This window comes from Tiliqua scincoides, chromosome 6, assembly GCF_035046505.1.
Source record: "Tiliqua scincoides isolate rTilSci1 chromosome 6, rTilSci1.hap2, whole genome shotgun sequence".
NCBI classification, from domain to species: Eukaryota; Metazoa; Chordata; class Lepidosauria; order Squamata; family Scincidae; genus Tiliqua; species Tiliqua scincoides.
Genome location: NC_089826.1, coordinates 39,840,844 through 39,866,203, shown reverse-complemented (window position 1 = coordinate 39,866,203; position 25,360 = coordinate 39,840,844). Strand labels below are relative to the sequence as shown.

The window sequence follows — 25,360 nt, the reverse complement described above, 5'->3', positions numbered from 1 at the left end:
TTCTTAGTCAGAAGATTGAACATGATTTGTTAGACTGGCTTTTTAAATCTGTTGCCAGGGCCTTTCTCCACTTTACTGCTTCCATGTATGATGTGGCTAGTTTAGAACCGCAAAGTAAATAATCCTCCTGTCTTCTATTGCAACCACTATGCCAAAATACCTACTCTTTTTCTCACTTCTTGAGTGAAGGTTGTGACCATTGAGCACTTGCTGTCTGTTGTGCCTACTACTTTAAAACAGGTGCATGGAATACTACCAGTCATCTGTGCATAAAATGCATAGCTATTTTATGTATCTTTAAAAAAGAAAAAGAAAAGAAAAGAAAGTATCAGTGGTCTAATCCAAGGGTGCCCAAACCCCGGCCCAGGGGCCACTTGTGGCCTTCGGGGGCTCCCAATCCGGCCTGCGGGGAGCCTCCAGTTTCCAATGTGTCTCTGGCCCTCCAGAGAGTTGCTGGAGCCCATGGTGGCCCGACACAACTGTTCTCCCTGTGAGGACGACTGTTCGACCTCTTACCTGAGCTGTGGGACAAGCGCTCCTTTTACTACTTGGTGTTTCACATTGTGATGCAGCAGTGGCAGCAAAGGAAAGGCTAGCCTTGATTTGTCCAAGGCCTTTTATAGGCCTTGAGCTACTGCGAGACCTTCATTCATTCATATAAGTTCCATCTTTAATATATTCATTTGTGTAAATTTATTCAAATTTTAAATGTAAATTAATTTTTCCCCCCCGACACAGTGTTAGAGGGATGATGTGTCCTTCCTGCCAAAATGTTTGGACACCCCAGTCTAATCACTTAAGACTTTATAATTTCTATAATTTTATATATAAATCGTCTCTATTAATCCCATAGAGATGGCAGCAAAGATGCCAATCTGGCAGTGGTTCTATAATAGCCCTTAGGGAGCAGGCAGATACAGTTATCCCTATGTTTAACGGTTTTCCTGAAAACCTTGCTATGGTGAAGGGAGGAAAGGTCAGCCCAGATCACTGAATATCTACTCTTTATATACTGCTCACTCTCACTTGCCTGCCAGTGATACTGATGGGTGGTTAGCTAGTCCTGTATAGCAGCAAAGCTCCTATCAAACAGAGCTATTATCTTACAAAATCTCAGTAATAAACAATCTCTTCAGGAATATTGCAACCATTGTTAGCTGTTGACCTTATTTAACTTCTGCCTTTAAATTAGATCTTGGATACAGCCAATGCATCAACATTAAATCTGTTTCTATGGAGTCCTGCCCATACCACTAAGATACGGTCCATTAACTGTAAATCATTTGTACAGTATTTCTGCTTATAGAGACATTTGTCATCAGAATGAAAAAAAAAAGATTGTTCTTCAGACAGGGGGAAATTGAATTCTATTTTAAAGTGGCGCTTTCTAAATGAAAACAAATAGGTTACATCTGGAGAAATATATGCATAAAGTGCCCTTATGGATGCTTTGAAAAATGATCCTTCCAAGTTGACCCTCTAAATTTGTCGAACTGCTGCTTCATCCTGCTCGGTGGTGTTAACATCGACAAGTTACGGCTGTCCAGGATTTCAGACAAGCTTCTTTCCTAGTCCTACCTGATGTTATTGGCAGTGCTTTTTAAAGCACATGTAACATATGTATACAAAGGTGGCAAAACAAACATTTAGATTGTTAAAGGTGATGGCCTGTCTGTGTAATCCAGCAATGCAAAGAGAACTGAGACCAAATTAGGATGCATTAAAATTTGTACAGAAGTCCTCAGGAGGCAAAACAGGCTATTATTTAACTGTGGAAGTATTTATCATGCTTACTTTAATGGTATAGAGCAGCAGTCTCCAAACCATGGGCCTAATAATGCATGCTGAAAAGCCTTCCCCATTGTGCTCAGCACTTACTGTTCCATGTTGCTGCCTGTTATCTTCCCAGCTGATCTTGTCAGAAAGTTGCACCAGGCAGCCGCAGTCGCTTCTGCCCTAAAATCAGGGCACAGAGCCTGCTGGGGCAACAAGCAGTGGAAGTGGCTACCCGGTGCAACTTGCTGAAATATAGGACAGGTCTGATATTCCATATCTCTTTATGTGTGTGTTTGCATTTGTCTGTTTGTATTGCAGATATTCTATATGATGTCATCACAGTAGGAGCCCCAGCAGCACATTTTCAGGGATTTAAAAATGGTGGTCTTCAGAAGCTATTGAATAAATTTGAGGCAGAAAGGCGAAAGTAAGTATATTGTCAGTAATGCTACAAGAAATTAAATTTAACTAGATTACTGTGTTCTTTTCTGTTTAAAAAAAAAATTGCTGCTGGGCAGACCAGTTCTGAGCTGCCTGGAGCACAAAAACAGCAGCAGCAAAATCAGCTGCTGCAGCATCCAAGGTGCCCCGGGCATCTGCCACTACCTCCTCGGGAGAATAAAGGAAGTAGCCCCACAATGGGGCTACTCGATGCTGTGGCAGCTCCAGAGCTGCCCAAAATCAGCGTCTGGCCGCACGGACCAACACAGGGCTCAGGATCTAATCTGGAGTTCTGCCAGTCCTGCTCCCTTCCCCTGCCACACCTCCTGCCCTGCACGCTTCCCCCCCATACCCCCACTCACCTCTCCACCGTCTGGCGGTCTGGGCAACCACCAAGCATCAGGCCGCCAGCCTCCCGCCAGCACTGGCCCAGCGCATGCTCCTGCTGGGCTAGCTCTGGTGCTGGGCTGGCGGTAAGCCAGCGTGCAGAGGTCAGGATTGAGCTCTAAGTGTTTTATTTACAGCTATTTATTTATTTACTGTATTTCTATCCTGCCTTTCTCTCCCAGAGGGGACCCAATGTGGCGGTTTTCACATTCAATTCAATAGTACTATTCCTATAGTTCAGGCTATTAAACCTTAGCAACAGTTGTAGTTAGAGAACTACAATTAGGAGTGATACACAAAGTGGTCAAACACATTGCGTAAGCATCAATAGAACAATCGTGTATGTCTTCACAGAAGGTAAACTTCCATTATTCCCATGTAATGGATGAGGAACTGAAAAGACAAGAGGATGCCTTGTTGAAGGATGTACAGTTATTTCCAGTATCCTATGCACTGGACAACAGTGCAACTTTGTAGAAACATTCGTTAAGTTCTGTATTTGAAAAAGAATCCCAATGAATCTGGATAGTGACACAAGAAGAGCTGGAAATATGTATTATGTTTTACCAGATGGAAACTTTTCAAATGTAGGAAACACGTATTGTTCTTGTTACCCCAAATCCTATGCTGGTGGGAGCTCCATTGTAGAAAGTTTTGTATGAGCAAAGCCTTCAGGCACAGGGTATAAACATATCTGTTTATGCAAAAATCCATGTGCATAACTTTTAATTATAGGCAGTTATGTTCAAACATTATTTCATCTAGGTGATGCTCTTATTTCATTGCCTGAGTGAAATTCATAAGATTAAAACTTAAAAGCACTGTCTTTTGCTGTCACAAACATTAACGTAGATTATTGCAATTATCCACATAAGAATTGTTTCTAAATCGAACTGGGAACAGATACTCCTCATTAAAATGAACACATACTAAAGTGATTAATAAAGGTTTGTCATTAATTCTAGGCAGATTGGCAAAATTTTTGTGGGTAGCTTAGTAGCATAGTAGCTTCTGTAGCCTAGTGTCATGTTTCTGCAGTAGTACATCCCATTGTCTTCAATGCAGCTTATTTCCAAGTAAGTGCATTTAGAATTGCATCATATTAGCCTTTTCTCTCCCCCCCCCCCATTTTTCTCTGCATAAAACACAGAAAGCATCCTCTTACTAGCTGTTAACTTCCAATCTTTGGATATAAATCAGAGGTACTCATGGCTAAGCACAATTGAAATCAAGAAGAGAAGCTGGTTGTGACTAACTTCCTATTGATTTCCTGAGACATTCATGGCTATGTTTCTTTGGATACAATTCCAAATTAGTGGCAAACCATAGTGTGCCATTTTGTCCAAGTAAAGTATGGTTTGCTGCAAACAAGGAATGGAATTTACTACAGTGGGACCTCCTTATCCGTGGGTTCAACACCCACAAATTTGACTCAATGCAGATGCTGACCTGCCTTGGAGGGCCTCCCATGACCTCCTGGACACGACTAGAAGTGCCTTCCAGCTTGCATCCAGGTGGTTTTCTGAGGCTCAGGGAGGCCACACACCCCCAAGCCTCAGAACAACTCCTGGACGCAACCAGAAAGCTCTTCCAGTCACGTCTGAGAGGGAGTTGAAGGGCTTTCCGCACATTTAATTATCTGTGGAAATTGGTATCCATGAATCCTAGAAATTGGTATCCATTGGAAAATGGTATCCATGAATCCTAGAATGTATCCCCCATGGATATCAAGGGCCTACTGTAGTAACAAAGGGAAGGAGGGAATGTGTGAGCCTGAAAGACATGCTGCCCATTCTTGTAATGCAACCTTAGAAACAGATTATTTGGACTTGGGTCTGAACAGCCCATATTATGTTTTATTTACAACAGAAGTAGAATTAAAGATATCAAGTTGTATCCAAGGAAGGGCATATGCTGACTAAGCACTTTTGAAATCAATCAGACAAGTAAGTTGTAACTAACTTAAGTCCTGTTCATTTCAGTGGTGTTTAGTAACAGTTTCTTTGGATTTAATCTGTTAAGTGCATGTTTCACTTTTTCATATTTTATGTGCAAAGGTGTAGAGAAGGTCCCCACTTATAAGTTGTTCAAGTTAGAAACATCCAACTTATGAATGGTCTTAGTCAGGGCTCTGAAGCAGGCATAACTGGGAAGACATTGGCAAAACAAACAACAGAAGCTGCCTGGAAATTACCTGAGCAGCTCCATAACTTTGAAAATAGTGCTGTGGCGACAGAGAAAAACTGCTCAATAACTTTGGATAACAGTGAAAATCTGGGGATTCCTGGGGACAGAAGGGAGGGAGAGGATGAAGATAGTAGTCTATGTAGCCAAAGCTGATCAGACAGAGGGAGAGCTGAGATATTGCGAGGAGCAGGGGAGCATTAATACTTTATGAGAAAAATTGGGCTGCGAATGAAGGCAACTTCAACATCAGAGTAATGTAACACAGGAAAAAATCCTAACCTGCACTAGAACAGGCAGGCTGACTCGCCTGTGCCGTATCCTGCGCAGGTTTGGTATAGGCTGGGGCACAACTCGGAATAAGGGGATTTCCTTCCCCTTATCCTGAGAAATGCCCCATGCAGCCCTGTGGGGCTACTCGGATCTGCACCTGCAATTTTGCAGGCGCACATCTGAGCAGCCTGAATAATGTCGTTCAGGCTAGGGCTGGGGGTTAGGTTCCTGTCTGTGCTGCTGCAGCTGGTTCCACTCCTCCCAGGCCTGATCTGCCCCCTTGGTCTCCCTTCTCCCTTTCCAGGAATGCTCACTCCCCACCTCCCTCCCTCCTGCCACCCTCTCCCACCCCCTGAATCAGTCTGTCCAAGCTGGCACAAACATACCATCTCTGGGCATGGGGCCAGCTCCACAAAACCACTGCACATCCATGCACTGCCCTGTCTTATTCCTGAGTCATCACAAATGTGCTCTATGACATGTTCACGACAGCTGGAAGCCAGTACTAAAGACTTGTGCTGGCCGGGGGGGGGGGGTGCGGATTTGGATTGTGCTGACAGCCAGCTTATTCCCAAGAAGGAAAGGAGGGAGATGATTAAAGCTGAGTTTGATCAAGGACCCTTACAAGTGCCATCCACTCTCTTTGAAAAGCAAACATACAGAAAATTTAACAGTGTAAATCTTATAATTATGATTAATGTGCCTAAAACTCCAGACCAAAAGAATGTTCTTACGATAGCACCCTGCTGTGTTGCAACCAATGTTGCAACATGTGTTTGACCCAGTGGACACCCAAGAGTCATAATTTTGCCCACAGAGAAGTCTTTGGAATTACACTGGCCCCCAATTTATGGATAGTTTCATTGGTGCAACTCATCTTCAGTGGTACTTTTGTTCTGGTGTGATAGAGCTGGACCCACAAGAACCAGATGTTTTTAGTTAAATACATTTTGACTGGCAAGCAGACCTCTAGAATCTGACTTGTACTAACTGACTTGAGCTGTAATGATGTACACACATACATAAGTGTAAGATTCAGTGAGGGGTTACTTCTGAGTAGATGTACTTAGGACTGTATTGCAGAAACTTAATTCAATGATCATGTTTCCTTATTTTGCAAAAGAAATGAATGTCATACAGGTCATTTTTATGTCTTTATTCATTTTTACGAAGATGAACATAGCTTCTTGTAAAAATATGCTGTGACACATTAGACTCTAGCTGATTTATTATGACTTGGAGTTTTGTTGGCAGTAGTGTACACAAACAACATTGTCCGGTCTTGGTCATAATTTGTTGTGGAGTGCTAACATATAGGATGTTACATCGGCTCGTAAATGGACAGATTTGTCTTTTCACTAAAGTGGATGGCAGCCTAGATTATTATTTTTAAGGCCATGTTTTGCAGCAACATGTAGTTAGATGGGTTGTAAGTTAAATTGATGCAGCATTTCAGTGCTTAAAATGCTCATAAATCATTTTCAGAATACACCAAAGACTCTTTCCTCTCATTCAGAAGCTAATCAGATGAGATGTGTTTCAGCCAGACTATGCAGGCTTACCATTATGAGGTTTTTAATGCTCCATTACAACTCCTCACAGAAAGCAAGTGTCCCTGAGAGCTTATTACAAAATCTAAGGACAAAGCAAGTGGACAGACTATATTCAGCCTTGACTTGGGTTCAAGTCTCTCTTCTACCATGTCTTAAGCATGTCATTAAAATCCTTTAATGGTCTCAGAAGTCACTAGAAGTTAGTCAGTCCCTGATTGTTGTTGTTGTTGTTGTTGTGGAATGGTTAAAATATAATGACTTACCTTTCAGGGTTGTCCAACAAGATTTTGATTATTGCTACGAGCTTTAAAAGATTACTCAGAGTTTTAGTAACTGAATTGGGGTTGGTGGTTTTGAATCAGAGAATGACATTTTACTAAGGGAACTTAATGTATTTTTTTCTAGTGATTTGGGGTTTTTTAAATCTCTTTTCTAGGAAAGAAAATAATAAGGGAGGCCCTTTTTTAACAGTGAGAGGTTGTTTTCATCGTTGTTTGTATGCTTCCTTCAATGTCTCAAAAGGACAGTGTGATTCTTCATGTCTTGCATTAATTTTAGCATTTTTTGTCAAAAGGCACATAACTAACTAGACATTATTTAATTGTCTAGCAACCCTAACTTTAGGCCATTCGTATTGGCAACCTTCAGTCTCGAAAGACTATGGTATCGCGCTCTGAAAGGTGGTTCTGGCACAGCGTCTAGTGTGGCTGAAAAGGCCAATCCGGGAGTGACAATCCCTTCCACACCGGGAGCAAGTGCAGTCTGTCCCTGGTCTGTCTCCCTGGCTATGGGCCTTCCTTCTTTGCCTCTTAGCCTCAGACTGTTGGCAAAGTGTCTCTTCTCTACAGTACATTGACCACAATCCTACATTCACTTACTGGAGAGTAAGTTCCATAAAACTGAGTGAATCTTGCTTCTGAGTAAACACAGACAGGCTTGTGCTGTAAATATTCTTTATAAATGAAAATGTATGTTTTGACTTGTTTCTTTTTCAATAACTGCTTTAGAAAACTTTCTAGAGTCCATAATAAAAATATCACAAATTGAGCATATACGAGTATAACCCCTAAACCATTCCTCTCTAAATTAATGCTGGGAAAACTATAATGATACCAAAAAAGTGAAGAGGACAGTGGTGATAATGAGGACTTGTGAAGAAGAAGAGAGTGATAGGTTATAATGTCGGAGGCACTCTTCCTTTTTGAATGCAGAGTGTGGGGGAGAGAGGAACAGTGAAACTGGAAGTTGGTAAGGGCTTCAGCATTTGGCATTCCTTCTTGGGTGCCTGCACATTTTGAGCAGGTCTGGTTGCAGCAGAATTCAGTGTGTGTGTATGTTATGATAATATAGCATTTTACACTGTTTTTACACAGAACTAAAGATGGTTTGCATAGGCATCATAAGCCTGCTTTTTTCAAATGTGGTTTTTACAAGTATTTTTTCTATAAGAGGAACTCCATTTCACCAGATGTTTCCATTCAAGACTAGCCATCATCCTGGCTGTGCTCTGCACTGTCCAAGTTTCACATCAGCCGCAGTTCATCTTCAGTCAGTTCTCAAGATATTATCCATCTCTAGTTGACTCCTCCATATTCCACACACTCTCACAGTGCCTTCATGAGGTCCAGCAGCAGCTTTCCAGTCTTCCTTCCAACGCAAATTATTGTCAGAAATTTTACCCAATGCCAGATGGTAACATTTTTTTAACTCATTTGCAAGAATTACTCACTTAGCATAACAGCAGGAATGGAATTAATAGTGTGTTATCATTAAACACCAGGCATTTAACTAACTTCAGTTCTTAATATATTAGAAAATTTGTGAGTGGAAGGTTACTCAGCAACATTATAACACTTATTCAGATTACTCTCTAAATTATGTAGCCCTATATTCTGAGTTTTATATTGCTAAAGTTATTCAAAACTCTGGATTGCATTCAATTAAAAGTAATCTAACAAGCAATATGGTTATTTAAAATCTCATGCATTCATTAAATTAATGGCAGTACTGAGATGTTAACCTCCAAAAGGGGAAAACACACACTTTAATCCAGAAGACATAATTATAGACTCTGAATTTATATGTCTTAAATTATACACTGCATGTATCAAGGGTATTTTTTTTTAAAGAACAGCAATACAAGTAGGACTGTTTTCAGGAACTTTGGCTTTATACTTGCCCCTATATGTACACTATAACTGTGCATTTAGCTATCATATTGGTAGTCCCTTTCAATGCAAACCTATTCTGTCAGCTTTACTCAGTACCTCACTCCACATTCATTCAGTGTGTCTGTTTGTGAACATTAGCAGCTGAAATTCTGTTTTCAAAAGCTGATAATAGGAGTGACTTTAAAAATAGTTTAAAATCATCTGACAAGCCTTCTGTCAGACTTCAGTACAAACGTACGTAACAGTGTTGTTGTCCCTTCCTGGAACCCCCATGGACACCAAAATCCATGGATTAAGTCCCTCCAAATCCTTGAGTTTACCTTTAGATTGTTGCACCTGGAGGGTGTTCTGCGGGCCAGGGAGGCAGCATGCAGCTTCCCCAACCCTCAGAATGCCCATTTTGGGCAAAAAAGATGACTTCTCAGGGGAAACAGGAAGTGATGTTTCTATGCCCTTATAAGGTTCTAAGACCCAAGACTTCTAGTTGCATTTGGGGGGTCCATGTGCCCCCCCCCATAGATAATGTAGTTTGCAAGTACTGAACCGGCAGATAAAGCGAACCCACTTGTATATGCTTTCATCTTCAGAGCTAGTCTTTCACCGCACTTCAAGGCAGGCTGTGGAGGGGAGCTGGATTCTGATTGTGGAGCAATCAAATGGCTAACAAAGAGTGGAAGAGCAACAGGCAAAGTCATGGAAACATGATGGTTAAATATTGGTGAAGTGAGATAATTCTGTGCTGGCTGGAAAAAAAAAGTGTGAAGCAATGGTTACATAGGGCCATCTACTCCCTGTTGGCTCCTGAACTAAAATGCTTGCTGTTGGTCATTATGTGAGAGGCACTGCATTAAAGGGCTGAGAGCTGGTGCAGGGTGTAAGGTGCTTGAGCTCTGCTGCCAGAGTCCCTAGTTTGAGACCCCTGGTGCCTTGCACTTTGATTATAAAAATCCATAATTTCTACAAGTCAATGTTAAAATTCTGAAGACTCTGTCTTAGTTTTTTTATAATTTATATCCTGATGTTCTTTGTGAAACTCAAAGCCTGCGAACATGGGTTCCCAGACTTCCTCCCATCCAAACACTAACCAGACCTTCATAGCTTCAGCAAGGTTGCTGCGTCATGTAATTTCATGCTGCATCACAGTACCTAGCTTCATGGCCTATTTTAGTAGCGTAGCTAGAGAGGTGCAAAATCGTAAGTAGTGCAGACTCCCGAGCGCACGTAGAAGCAGTTCTGCCCACTCACCCTCGGAGCCATTCAGGCAGCAACAGCTGTTGCTGCCTGAATGGCTCTGAAGGTGAGCGGGAGGGGCTGCTTATATTTGCACTAGGGAACCTGCACTACTTACAGTTTTGCACCTCTCTAGCTACACTACTGGCCTATTGCACCAGACAGTGCAGCAGAACTTCAAGACTTATGATGCAATCAGCCAATCCAAGACATTGGACTGGCAGAGGGGGCTTCAGTTCTACTGTGCTGACAACTGTTTTCTTTGCCACCTGTGCTTTGCAAAGCATCTGTGTATTATACACCAGATCTTAGTTATAACTGATCTTAGATCTTAGTTATAACTGGTGTTATATATGCATGACAATGCACTATCATTTTTTTAGCAGTGATTGCAACTACAGTTGTGTGTGAATGTGTTGCATTGTAAATGGTATGAGTTATGGAATCTCTATGCATTTTTGAGTGGAGAGAGAGAGTGAGTGAGAGTGAGCGCACGATAAGCACAACTAAATAGAACTGATGGTTGCCTCTTCTGTTACACTTGGATCAAAGTTTGCCTCAAGGAAATATTGTAATAAATAATGATACACATAAACAGATACAATCTTGGAAGAACAACCAGTGCTTCTGGTAATCTCTGGTAGTGATCTTACTAACATGTGTCAGAAGGAATTATGATTCCACACATTTATTCATCTGGGAACATATACGAGATCAATTAAGAAAAAAACAACTTGCCTCAATATTGTTGCATAATTGCTGACTTCATTCCACACTTGTTCAAACTGCCCCATGCTGTCCTTTTGAATAGTAGGAATTTATTCTGCAGACTTCTTTACTGCAGTCTCCAGTAACATCAACGAAGGCCCTCCATGGTGTAGAAATCAGATTGTGGCTGCGTATCAATGAGGATTCTGCTATGGGTGTTTTGCCAGGGCTGCAGCTGGAGAGACAGATGCTACAAAATCCAAACTGAATATTGTCTGAAAAGTCACTCAGTGGCTCTCAAATAATTGCTCTGCCTATCATCTCCTAACCAAGTCTAAGTGCATGTAAATGAGTTGAATACTCATTCTTCCCCTATTGATTCTCCCCTGTATTGAATTTTAGATTGAAAACTCTGTGGGTGCACTCTCTTTCTCTCTCCCTGTGTGTGTGTGTGTGTGTGTGTGTGTGTGTGTGTGTGTGTGTAAAGCGCCATTGCACATGGATGGTGCTAGATAAAGAACAACATTTTATAGGTGCGGAATCCACATTAGCGCTGATCAGTATTTATGATTGAATGACCAATAATGATTCCCTTTGGAGTACTTATCAAACAGATCATAACCTGGATTGGAGAGATAGTGTAATGTAGTTTAAAAGGGCCAATGGAAGGTAGGGAGAGGGGTGCTACTCAAGCCAAGTACTTATTGTTCAATAAGTAGCTAGATGAATTCTTGTCTTCTTTAAAATTATAAAGAGTAGTAATGTGTGTTATTTTTCCTCTTTTGTTGTTCTTTCTTCATGGTAGAACAGTTCATTCAAACAGCTTCAGGGAATAATTAGTTTCAGCAGCAGTGCCTGGAGTGTTCATCAAGAAAAGGTTACTGTCTCTTACTGTTCCAGCAAGATCTGTTTTCTAGCCTTTAGCAAGTTGGATTCTAAAATAATGCTTATAATGGTGTTATGGTAACGTTTAGAATACCTTTCTGCATTAATTATAGACCTAAACAGGCCTTTGGCATACTGATGATGATTAGCCATCTGGCCCTTAAATGTGGAAACAGGTTTTTTTGGTTTTGGTTGGGGTTTTTTTTGCTTATAATAACATGCCTTTTGTTTCTGCATTTCTTGCTGCAGTACTGGGTACCAATGTATTTACTATTCACCGGAAAACACAGCCAAGGCAAAAGAAGTTCTCAGTAACATCAATCATCTGCAGCCTCTCATATCAAGTCACGCAGACCTGCTGCTTAATTCTGCAAGGCAGCATTTGCCAGACTGCTTGAAGAATTCCTTAAAGATGCTTTCAGAAACGGTAAGTTTTAGGAATGAGCCCTGCCGTGGCACTCTAGAATTGCCAAATCCCTAGCTAGTATCTTCCTCTGTGTGAACTGACTTCCTTCTGATGAGGAAATATGAAATCATTTCAGTGGTTACAAGAATCAGAATGTTGCCATAGAAAAAGGGGCAATTTTTCTAGCCCTTTTGGAATATTCTGTTCCTTTGTTGAGAATTTTTGTGAATTTCAAACATGGGGAGTAAGAGAAGGTTTCTGGTACTTGTATGTGTTTAAATGAAAGTCTGTTGTTCTACTCTTTTTATCTTCCTTTTACACATTTGCTGAAAACCGTTTTTTAGCATGATCTGTTTCTCTATGATTTGCTGTGTGGTGTTCCTACATTCTTCCTTTCTCTTACCTGGAGGAAAATTTATGTTGTTCTTCTAAGGGTGCAATCCTAACCCCTTATGTCAGTGCTTTCCAGCACTGGCATAGCGGTGCCAATGGGACATGTGCTGCATCCTGCAGTTGGATGGCACTCACAGAGGCCTCCTCAAAGTAAGGGAATGTTTGTTCCCTTACCTCAGAGCTGCATTGCCCTTATGTCAGTGCTGGAAAGTACTGACATAAGGGGTTAGGATTGCGCCCTAAGTAATTTAGCATAAAAATGAAAATGTGTGTGGGCTGGAGGTATGACCACTAGGTGAGGCATTGCCCATAGCTTGCCCATTGCTAGGTACATGTCACACATGTTTCCTCCCTTCACCCCTCCAAAAACAAAAACAAAAAAAACCCTAGACTACTGATTTGTGCTGTGCAACATTTGTGCTGTGATGGCAATGACGCAGTGGTAGGGAGAGGGGAAATTGCAAAGGTCTTTTTATCCTCTTTCAACCAGTTGCTTGTCATGGAATGCAACATATTTTTAGTGATCTAACATTCTTCTAAATTAATGCAGATTTATATCATATTTGTGCAGCAGAACTTTGATCAGCAATCTCCAATACAGGTCCAACCTTGTTATACACAGATTTTTTATACATGGATTTGACTCAACATGAATGGCCACTGCAAATGAGAAGGAATGTGCTGATCCCTGGAGAAAGGGAAAAATGCATCCCTTTAAAATCACAGTTTTAAAAAGTGCTTTTTACTGTTGTAGAGAAACAGTCATCCAAGTGATTACAGGTATAACCTAATTATCCACAGATTTTTGTGTCTCAACATAATGAGAAGTACCCTTTAAATTAAAGGAAAACAGTCCTTTAACAATATCCTCATTAATGCCAGAGAGAGCAGCCATCTGACAATTCATCAATCATTCTCTCTTCAGGCACAAAGCAAACCCCTCCCTTCCCCCTGAAAGAAGGCTAAATGGCAATGATTATCACCTTCATTCTTTCCCCCTCACTGTGGCTCCTGGTGAGGAGAAGGATTGCTGCCTCCTAGTGAAGCCTAAGCACCTGCAGAGAGACTGATTGCTTCTATTTGCATTTCAAAAGGTCAGCAAGGCTGTTTTTAAATCACCAGAGCAAAGGGACTTTGTTCTTTAAATTGATTTGCTTTAGTGCGTTTTTTTGCCATCCACATGAGTCCTGGGAATGGAACCCTTGCGAATAATGAGACTCAACCTGTTTTTGCAAGAAGTAGAAAAAATAATTGTTAGTGGTTGGTTGTAGTGGTGTTAATAAAATATGAGGGTTGTAAAATTAATCTGCATCAGGGATATCTCAGTCACAAGGTCTGTTCAGAAGATGAAAGTGAAATGGAAGAGTTTTTCAGGATAGGGACCCTTTTTTCAAGAAAGTCTTGCTTGCCATAGACTAGGTGCCTAAGAATGAAATGTTACATTATTCATGCAATAATCATTTGATCATCTGAACTGTAAACTTGCCATCAGTCATCGTGGATCATTGCCTCTTAACATATTAGGCAATTAGCTTATAATGGGTTCACAGCAGGAAGCAAGACTATCATGATATCAATCATTTCTCATGTGCTAGCTGTCACTAACACCAGTGGTTTCTTTAAAATATTGAATTCTGTCCTCCATCCCTTTTCTGATTCTGCTTTTATGTTCACAAGTCATTCGCACCCTTGCCCTTGTGGAATTCCCCATAATAATCACATGCTTGCTTCCTCCTGCTGCATGGAAGGATGAGTGGAATGCTGCAAATGAACATTGACTGAGCTGAAGTATCTTTGTCCCAAGATTCTGAAATTCTGGTTCTTTCTTCCCCTGGCCCTGTATATGTTTGTGCTTATACATTCCAAGACATGCTCAGTTATTTTCTTCCTCCTGACAGTAGCAACCTTGAGTTCCCTGATGCAACCTTCCTCCTTGCCTGTTCATCCCATGTATAGCTTAGCCTCAAACTGAGGAGGTATTTGGAGAGATAAATCTGAGAAAGTGTTCATTGGCTGCTGTGGCATTCCTAGGGAGGTGCAGGGGATGCAGACCACACCGGGTGATGCGCTCAGGGGGGTGATTCCACTACTAGCAAAAAATGGTAAAAACTTGGTATTTTTGAATAATACTGAACTGTTAGGCATCATTCAATGTGGAATTTAATGCAGAATGAAATGAAACAAACTGCATTGAAATTTCTATCAAACATTATAGCCAAATAACCAGAAAAGGAAAACACAACAGCATTATGAAACAAAAAGTGGATTTCCCTAATTAAACACTGACCAATGACACTGATTTTTTCCAGAACCTATGAGGTGTTACTATGGCACATCAGGGAACCAATAAAGAGTCAGCTTTCAATTTCCATGTAGCAGAGCTAATACCAGATCTTTTATTCAGTTGTGTGAGTGCCGTTAAGTTGCCCATTGGTTTTTTGCTGGTTACTGATTTGTTGGGTGACCTGTACTGTTGTATCTTAAAAAAAATAGATAAGGTTAATGGGGGTAACACCAACCCTAGTTAAGCCACTGCATTTAGGTTGTACATATGATATTGTAATTTATTCTGTATAGTCTGGTACAGGACGAGGTTCATAATGGGGATGACGCAATGAGCTCTCACATCAGGTGACGCGCACCCTAATGGCGCCACTGACTGTATGCATTTGTTGCCTTCTTTCCTTCCCTGCCCTGCTCCAGTTTGAATCCAGGCAGTGTTGTCCTTGCTTAAACACAGAAGGGACAAATAAGCCAGGCTTTGGATAAAGAAATAGCTGCCTGCAGCTCCTTTGAGTTCCATGAAAGATATTTCATCCCCAATCCCAGTGAACTTCAAAATAACATTCCAAAGAGCAGAACTGCATCCATCAGGTTGTTTTCCTGCCTATGTTCCCAAGCAGACATTTGCACTTCAAAAGTCCATCCTGGTAGACATCAGCAGCTGTTGCTGCTCTTTGTCCATACTACATGGGTCCAGTGAATGCTGTCCAGTAATAGCATGGAAGCTGCTTCCCTGTGGTGAGATTTCATGAGATTTCCCATGTGGTGAGATTTCATAGGTGTTTCAGTCCAGAAACTGCGAGAGTGACACCAGTTGTATGATTCATTTCCAGTCAATTGTTGTTGCCTTCTGGCTATCTTGCAATCAGGTGGCAAGAATTCAGGCGCTGACCTTGATCACTTTAGGATCACCTCTTTCCACATGAACCTGCCTGAATATAAAGATCTTCAGCTACTTCAGGCCCCAGCTCCAGTGGAGATGCAGAATGAGCATGTTCAATTGGGGCACTGTAGGTTGTGGAATGGCCTCCCCCAGAGGCCCAATTGATGACCACTTTTCATTGTCTGAAAAAAACTTGTTCTGGTAGGCATGATGTTCTCTTCATTGGGATGTTGCTGTGCCTTTGGGGATTTGTTCATTTTAATATTGTATTTCTTTTAAACTTTGTTTAAAATGATTAACTGTTCTGTTTTTGATAATTCTATTGCATACTGCTTTGGACACCCTCTTTAAAAAGTGGTTTATAAAGTAAATATCAAACAAAGAAAAACTTACCTGCACAAAAGGAACACTTTCCAGAGACAAAAGCTATAGCCATGTGCCTTGCCTACTGTGCTGGTTTACTATTTGCAGGAAGTTTCATACAGGAGCCAGAAAAATGTCATCATCCACCTGCATGCAGTTTGCTGCATGGGTTGATTAGTCCTAATCATGTTGCCTGAAGTAATAAAAGCCATGGAAGTAGAAATAGGATATACCAAGTTTCTTAGGTTACAACTCTATACACACTTACCTGAGATTAAGTCCAGCTAAATGCGGTAGGGCTTACTTTTCAGAAAATATGCATAGAATGGCACTGTGTATGTACACATCAAGCTTTAAATCATATATATCAGCTTAATTTGTGAGCATTTCTGTATTGTTATGTTTGCCATATGTTTACCCCTATCTCACTGGTACTCAAAGTGGTGGGTTACAACCCACCATAGGAACTAAAATCTGTCCATTCCCCCCTAAGGCGAGTGACCCAGGAATGAGTGCCCAGGCAGTGCTGCAGCAATCGCAGCACCATGAGCACCCAGAGACTTGTCTCTGTACTGGGGGGGATCAGCAAGCCTTGGAGAGCATCCAGGAGGCCTGCGACCCCCTCTGCAAGTCTCCCCCAAGTGTCTTATTGCTCTGATCTGCAGGTCAGAGTACATCTCCGGTAAACTGAAAGTTGCTCCAACCTGCAGATCAGAGCAATAAATTGCTTGAGGGAGACCCACAGGGGGGGCCTGTGGGCCTCCCAGAACCTCTCTGAATCCCCCCCCCCCGTAGAGAGACAAGCCTCTGGGTGGCTGCGGCACCACGATCAATGCGGTGCCACTGGGGCACATCCCCCTCCCAGTCCCCACCCCTGAAAGCAGTGGCGTAGCTAAAGGGGTGCAGGGGATAGCAGTTGTATTGGGCATCAAGCTTTAGGGGGGGCAACAAGCTGACCAAAATTGTGAAAATCTTGATATGTATGAATAATATCATCATGTTATATATCATTGGAAATGTAATATAATGCAGAACACAATGAAACATTGGAATATCTATATTCTATCAAAAGGTATGTCCAATTAACCAGATAATGGAAACAAAAAGTTTTGTTATGGAACAAAAAGTAGATTTTCTTAACTCAAAACAGGGAGAATAACAATCCCTCTTCATCCCAGCACAGTGTCTCGAACTGATCAGGGGCACGCTTTTTATTTATTTACTTACATTTGATTTCGTCTTGGCGGCTACAAATCTTCTTTGACAAAAGGTAGCAGATAGGTGCCTTAGCTATGCCACTGGCTAGGGGAGGAGGCAGAGCAACTGGGTGGTGAGCTGCTTGGATGGAGGCAGGCTTCCCTCCAATTTTCAGTTTTTTAAAAGCCCGGCATGATGTCACTTGCAGTTGTGACATTGCTTCCGGGGCATCATTTTGAGCTTGGCACCGGGCTACATGATCATTAGCCACACCACTGCCTACAAGCACCAGCAGTTCTCGAACAAAAAACACCCATACTCTTTACTCACATCATCCTCTTTTATCTGAATTGGGACATTGTTGATAGGTACTTCTGACAGGTACTCCTTGGAACTATTATTTTATAATGCTAACAGTGCTCCTTGTCACTAGCTTATTAGTGTTCTTAAAGCTTTTGTGTTTAGATAGCAGCTTATTCATTAAGCATTTAGTATTGAAGGGAAAAATGCATTACCTGGTGAGTGATAGGTAACTGTTTATAATTATTTTAGAATGCATTATCTCCCCCATCTACTTGTCAAAAGGCATTCAGGCTGCAATCCTATACAGCAGTGATGTTCAACCTTTTTCATCTCACTGCACACGGACAAGATACTAAAATTGTCAAGGCACGCCATCAGTTTTTTTACAATTGACGAGGCATACCGGGCTGTTGATGGGGAGCTCAAATCCCCATTGGCCCTATTAACAAATGACCCTCCCCCAAACTCTCACGGCACACCTACAGACTATTCGCGGCATACCAGTGTGCCACAGCGCAGTGGTTGAAAATGGTTGCTATACACACTTAACTGGGAATAAGTCCTATTGCAATTCTATGCATGTCTGCTCAAAAGTAAGCCCTATTAAATTCAGTGTCAGAGAGGCTTACAAAATGCATTCAATTGCATATAGAAGTATTGAGACTCAGCACCAAAAATTTAATTACCTTTCTATTCTGCTTGATGGAGACTTGTATGAACTGTAGTTCAGGTGGGCTCTCTGTATCCACAGGGGATCAGCTCTCAGACTGCCCCAGCGAATAACGAAAATCACGTATAAGTGAATCTGCAATTTTGGCCCCTCATGCGTCCACCCACTGCCTCTGCGGGTTTCCAAAGGGAAACCAAAAGTGATGTTTTTATGCCTTTTAAGGCACTCTGAGGCCCCAAGGAAGCCTCCAAGGGCTTTCCCAGACCTCAGAATGCCTTAAAAGGCATAAAAACATCACTTCCAGTTTCTCTCAGGAAGCATGTGACTTGTGTGGGCTTCAGAAAACCTTCAAGAGGTGACCGGAGCACAGCTCCGGTCACCCTTGCAGGTGCAGGTGAGGCCTGAGTCTGACTCATCGTGGATCCAGGGAATCCATGTTGGGCCAGATCAATGGATACAGAGGCCCCACTTGTACACTTGCATTAACAGAAATTCAGGTGTATAGAAATAGCTAAAGGCAGGTTTTTATTGCATTGTCTTGGGGGACATCCTTGCAGCTACTGGTTGTAGTATAAATGATAAGTACATTTTCTACCTCTTACTAACTGCATACTCATTTTCATTCTAGACAGAGTTATTTGTGCATGCATTTAAGGATCAGCTGATCAGAAGTGCCCTTTTAGCTCTATACACAGCTCGTCCAGGTTGTGTCCTAAAAAAACCAACTGTGCCAAGGAATAATGTTGAGGAGGGTGGCGATCAACCAAATCAGGAGCATCCAGTCCAGATCAAGAGACAGGATTCCATACCCCATCATTCAGAATATGATGAGGAAGAGTGGGTGAGTAACTTCAAAATTTTATTTGTTGGATACTTAGCTAGTTCATACACCTACAAATTGTTGGTTACACATATCTTTTTTGTGCATAGGTGAAATTACAAAGAGACAGCCGTATTAGTTGCCTGTGGCAAATAACCCAAAGATTTCTAGGTTATCATAAATACTAACAAATGTACTGTGGTATAGGTGTTCATGGATTACAGTCGAGTTTGTTACATGCATACATGAAATGCATGGATGAAGCAATATTCACACATGTGATGAAGTGGATGAAGTGATGAGTTGCACTAAAGAGGCTCCAGGTACTTGCAGAGAGCGTTTATCCAGAATCACAGTGCGGATTCCGAGCCAGCAGGTCCACCACTGATATGGTATTCTCCCTTAGACAACTGCAGGAGAAATGCAGGGAATAACAACAGCCACTCTTTATAGCCTTCATAGATCTCACGAAGGCTTTCGACCTGGTCAGCAGGGACGGCCTCTTCAAGATTCTCCCCAAGATCGGATGTCCACCCAGGCTCCTCAGCATCATCAGATCCTTCCACAAGGACATGAAGGGCACTGTTGTCTTCGATGGCTCCACATCAGACCTCTTTGACATCCGAAGCGGCGTGAAGCAGGGCTGTGTTCTTGCACCAACCTTGTTTGGGATTTTCTTCACTGTCCTGTTGAAGCAGGCCTTTGGAACTGCAACAGAAGGCATCTATCTCCGGACCAGATCAGATGGAAAGCTCTTCAACCTCTCCAGACTGAGAGCAAAGTCCAAAGTCCAGCTGAAATGTCTGCGTGACTTCCTCTTTGCCGACGATGCAGCTGTCACTACCCACTCTGCCAAAGATCTCCAGCAGCTCATGGATCATTTTAGCAAGGCCTGCCAAGATTTTGGACTGACAATCAGCCTGAAGAAAACACAGGTCATGGTTCAGGATGTGGACTCACCTCCCTGCATTACAATCTCTGCGCATGAACTGGAGGTTGTCCATGACTTTGTGTACCTTGGCTCAACGATCTCTGACACTCTTTCTCTCGATACTGAGCTAAACAAACGCATCGGTAAAGCAGCTACCACGTTTTCCAGACTCACAAAGAGAGTCTGGTCCAACAAGAAGCTGACAGAACATACCAAGATCCATGTCTACAGAGCTTGCACCCTGAGTACACTTCAATACTGCAGCGAGTCATGGACTCTCCACTCACAACAGGAGAGGAAACTGAACGCTTTCAACATGCGCTGTCTCCGATGCATTCTCGGCATCGCCTAGCAGGACAAAGTTCCTAACAACACAGTCCTGGAACGTGCTGGAATCCCTAGCATGTATGCACTGCTGAAACAGAGACGCCTGCGTTGGCTCGGTCATGTCGTGAGAATGGATGATGGCCGGATCCCAAAGGATCTCCTCTATGGAGAACTAGTGCAAGGAAATCGCCCTACAGGTAGACCACAGCTGCGATACAAGGACATCTGCAAGAGGGATCTGAAGGCCTTAGGGATGGACCTCAACAAGTGGGAAACCCTGGCCTCTGAGCGGTCCGCTTGGAGGCAGACTGTGCAGCATGGCCTTTCCCAGTTTGAAGAGACATTTGGCCAGCAGTCTGAGGCAAAGAGGCAAAGAAGGAAGGCCCATAGCCAGGGAGACAGACCAGGGACAGACTGCACTTGCTCCCGGTGTGGAAGGGATTGTCACTCCCAAATTGGCCTTTTCAGCCACACTAGACGCTGTGCCAGAACCACCTTTCAGAGCGCGATACCATAGTCTTTCGAGACTGAAGGTTGCCAATACAATGATGAAGTGGATCTCTTCTCCATGAAAGCTTATACTGTATTAGAATAAATGCAGCATAAATAGATAATTTACTTTCGGGGACAATCTGTCTTTTTCTTTTCATTTTTAAGGAAATTAAAAATGTACATTCTATAGTCCCTGGCGTTCTGTACTTAAGGCTTACATGCCCTGCACATTTTAAAGGATTGGTAATTTGTTTTATGTGCATACATTTTCATTGTGTCTAGTATTAGTATTCAGCTGCTATATTCCCAGGCAGGAAAATAGCTCCAGTTTATGTTTTCTCAATTCCTTTTTTTTCATTTGTGTAGGAAGATATTATGATGAATGCAAAAGAGCAATTTTAGCCAATTATAATAAGGCATTCAAAACTAGATTAAAGACTTAGAAAAGAAAATATTTTCCTAAAGGGAGGCTAGTTGTTGAAACCCTTAACTTCCTGTGATTTTAAAATACAGTTGATAAACCGTGTATACACAGCATTGTTGTTTTACTTTAAATCCAAGCTTTCATGCCCCTAATCTAGGGACTGGGGCCCTTGGCACTCCTTGTATGGTATTCAAATGCTTCCCTGCAGGGAATGCTTACCTTCCTCTTCTCTCACTTTTTAAAGAATAAGAGGGAAAAGTAGGGGAAAGCTGCCCAAAGGAGAGGTGTTTGGGTACAATAATTATCCACATGGTTCTGCCTTGCATGTTAGGGTCAGACTTCCCCTGTAAATTTACACATAGAAAGCATTTTCTTAACATATCTTATGCTGAAAGTTACTTTCTATACATTACTGTTTGTTTTGTATCTTGCTTTTCTCCCTGAAGGGTACCCCGTTTATTGTAAATACTGACAGGCAGTTGAGCTCAGTATAGTTTGAGCTGGTAAGTGAAATGTATTTGGTAATGATGTTCACAGGCGCTATCAAAGCAATTCTAACTTTGTAAAGAAAAATATTCCACCTGATGGTTACAATTGACTCTGAAAAGTTGTTCCCATTTTCTCTCACCAGCTGTTTCTATCATTCGAAAGCCTCCTTCAGGGAGGATAAAAAGTCCTACCATACATAATGCAAGAGTTAGATGGGCAGAGTGCCACTATGAAGCCTCTGCTCTGTATATAGGGCTAACTGATAGCATGACTGGTTTTGCAAGTGCAATTTTGTACTTGCAAAGAAACAAATATGAAAATACTGCAGAGTTGTTGGATAGGCTATACTTATCCAAAGTTTTAAGAGAGGTATAATCTGTATCAGAGAACTGTTCTTTTCCATATGCCAAAATAACTACACAACTGGTTTGCCACAACTGTTGTAAGGTTTGAAGACGCAACTGTGCGAGCTAAGGAAATAATTAGATGAAAGGTATTTTCCCCAAATACCTTTCCAAATTATCATTGTATAGCACAAGACCTCTAAACATAGACTAGGGCACATTTCAGTAACTTTCTGAGGAACAAATACATGCATGTTCAGTTGTGGTATATATTTTTGGATGCCTCAAAGACAGGAATGTAGCAGAAATATCTAGGATGGTACCTCCAGTTTGGGAGACCTTTCTTTCTAAGCAGATTAAAAGAAAAAATTTTTTTTAATGTTATTGTATTACATAAACAGAACAAAACAAAAAAAAGAGAGTGTTACATAAATACATGTTTATGAGTTACTTTTTAAAAAAAAAAAAGGAAAAAAGGGTTAAGAAAATATTTATTAATCCAGTGTGTAATTTGTCTGTGGAACTTCTTGCCACAGGAAGTGGTGATGGCATCTTGCCTAGATGCTTTTAAGAGGGAATTGGACAAATTTCTGGAGGAAAAGTCCATTATGGGATACAATACATAATAGGTAAGTGCAAGCTCCTAATTTTAGAAGTAGGCTATCTCAAAATGTCAGATTCAGGGGAGGGCACCAAGATGCAGGTTGTGTCTTGCTGTCTTGTGTGCTCCTTGAAGCATTTGGGCCATAGTGAAATACAGGAAACTGGACTAGATGGACCTAGGCCTGATCCAGCGGGGCTCTTCTTATATTCTTAGTGAAGACAGTAATAGGATGTTTCCAATACTAACACTACTTCCATGAGAACAATTCAGATTTTATGTACCTGTATTTGGGTTATGTCTGATTGTAGTCCTAATTTAAATGTTATATTTGTGTAAGTGTACTATCATGGTCGAATGGAAAAATAATTATTCTACTTGTGAATCAGAAACCAGAGGGAAGCAAGGAAGAAGCTAATCATTGTTCTTCTGATCCTGAGACACATAAAATTTGACAGTGAAGCTTGGCCCATGTCCCAGAATATCTCAGTAGCTATCAGTGTAAATTGCGAATTGCTGCAATGAAGTTAATTGCCTAACATAAATGAATATGTGAGGAAAATCAGCCCTCCTAATATTTGATCTACCAAAATGTTTTAACTGAAGGAAGCCAATTTGAATAGCTTGGAAGTAAGTCAGTGAGTGTCAGTTTGGAACCTATGTAAATCCAGTTTCTCTTAACCTGCAATCTTATCTGCAGATAACTGCATTAAAAAAGTTAGACCCTCAATGGCCACTAATGGTAATCTGGGTAGGATGCTGTTTTTGTATATTTCTTTTAAGAAGAGCTTATTCAGTTAATAAACATGGTGTTTTTTTGCTCTTTAAGCATCTTAGAGGCCTTTTTACCAGGGCAGAGATCTTTGTGAAGGTTAGAACTTTGCATACTCTACTCCATGCTACGCTAATAGAAGGTCCCTTTACACTTACAGCTCAAGATCCTTCAGATCTATATTGTGATATTTAAAATTAAATAGAACCTTAGCTTGGATGAACCAAAAGCTTATTTTAACTTGCCTTTCAGAAATGATGTTAAAAAAATGCCAGCTCGACCCTGGAATGAAGGCAAACTCACAAGTTCAATTTAACCACTATGATACTCCCACTGAGGTTTTGTTTAGTTCAGATAAGCATATATGCATTTACAGAACTAGGATATGCAAAGCTTATTGCAAAAGGATGTGTTTTTTTTAGCACTAGTGAGTCAGGTTTGATTTCAAACCTAGGGAGGAAGGAGGCTGGTATGTAGGTTTTTAAAACTAAAGTTGTGCATGATCAAAAATGCCAAATATATGGATCTCAAGAAAAAGCTGCTGCTGCTGCTGCTATCATCATCATCATCAACAGAATTTGTATACTGCTTTTCAGTGTAGGGAACTCGAGTCAGTGACTTGGACTTGATTGCGAAAAGGAATAATTTTGGGTGACTGCAACTTGTAAGTCGCACTTGTGGAAGACTCTGAAAAAGATGCGAGTCAGGGTCTTCCTGACTCGGCGCTCGTCCCCAAGCATGCTGATTCGAGTCTGCCTGTGTCTAGGTGGGCTAGCTTACTGTTACGTGGCATGAAGAACCTCGTAGGGCCAGCATACCGATTGGGTGAGCAGGAGGGAGTTCCAATTCCAATTTTTGGTATATGTGCTGCTGAAGTGAGCACAGAGGGCATTCCAGCCGGGAGGCAGGAAAGCATTAATGAAATGGGCAGGAGGGGGGGGAGACAGGAGCAAACTTTTTCCCCATCTCTGATAGGAAGGAAGCAGCCAGTGATCATTGGACAAACTATAGGCATTTGTATATTTTCATTGGCTGAAGAGGAGGAGCCCAAGGGGAGCTCTTGCCTTACAAATGGCAGCAAAAGTCCAGGTAGGTAGGAGAAAACTCTTTTGCCAGTTCTGCTTTCCAACCTCATTGTTTTTGCTTCTGTTGTTATTTGGGGGAGCAAGCTGCACTGAATGAGCGGCTGCAGTTGGAGTACTTGTAAGTAGGGCTGCCAAGGATCGGGTTGTCCTGGTAAACCTCCCAGCTGCTGCTTGTTTTCCTCCTCCCTCTCACTGCTTATGTCCCGGCTCTCACTCGGTCCCTCCCACTCCTCCCACCCTCTTTACAGATGGAAGGGGCAGCAGGGGAGTAAGTAAAGAGAACTCTGACACGCACACTCCCTGGCAGCAGCCCCATTTTTTCCGCAGCTGGCTTTTTAAAGTGGGGAGGGTGACTTGACTCAGGTCCATTAGAGTCACTAAAGGGTGACTTGGAGATTCGGGAAGTGCCCCCATTCTGACTCGTTGTCAAGTCGTGGGGGGGGGCAATGACTCGGCGACTCAAGTCAAGTTCCACTGGGTTTTCCCCAACATTGCCGATTTTCAATAAAAAATTCACAAAGCGGTTTACAGAGAAAGAACTAATGGCTCCGTGTCCCAGAGAGGCTCACGATCTAGCAGTTATTCACTGCATTTTGCTTTATTTCTATGGAATTAAAACATTTCAGTTAAAATTACAGTCTTCCTTGGTTTCTGTCCCCAATCTGCAGTTGATTAGGCTGCTTATATGTAAGGAAATCCATTAGATAGGTCTTTGAGAGGTGCAAAGTACATCTCTAGAATACCCTGGGAAGCAAGAGAATTGACAACTGTTAAAATAAACACCCAGCAAAAGCAAAATCTTCAGTTATTTATAAAGGATGGAAATATATGCATGAAGTAGTTTTGCAGGAAAATACAGATACCATACAATACAGAATGATTGGGTTAGAATGAATAGTACTCCTCAGTGTACACCTGTCACAAAATTCTTTTTTGAATGAGTCCATGCTGAGAAAAGAGTTTGCTTAT

The 25,360-nt window shown here is 41.7% G+C and overlaps 1 protein-coding gene across 5 annotated transcripts in view; it reads left to right on the top strand.

Annotated features, from left to right (window-relative positions):
- INPP4B (inositol polyphosphate-4-phosphatase type II B) overlaps positions 1 to 25,360 on the top strand; it is a 338,885-nt gene that overhangs the window by 236,710 nt on the left and 76,815 nt on the right. For all 5 annotated transcript variants that reach the window (XR_010794649.1, XM_066631736.1, XM_066631738.1 and 2 more), the window contains 3 exons: positions 2,095 to 2,203; positions 11,858 to 12,035; positions 18,735 to 18,947. Coding sequence is in view for 4 of the 5 variants with exons in the window: in XM_066631736.1 (XP_066487833.1) it covers positions 2,095 to 2,203; positions 11,858 to 12,035; positions 18,735 to 18,947 (500 nt within the window). In the remaining variant the exon portion in view is untranslated. The remainder of the gene's footprint in view (positions 1 to 2,094; positions 2,204 to 11,857; positions 12,036 to 18,734; positions 18,948 to 25,360) is intronic.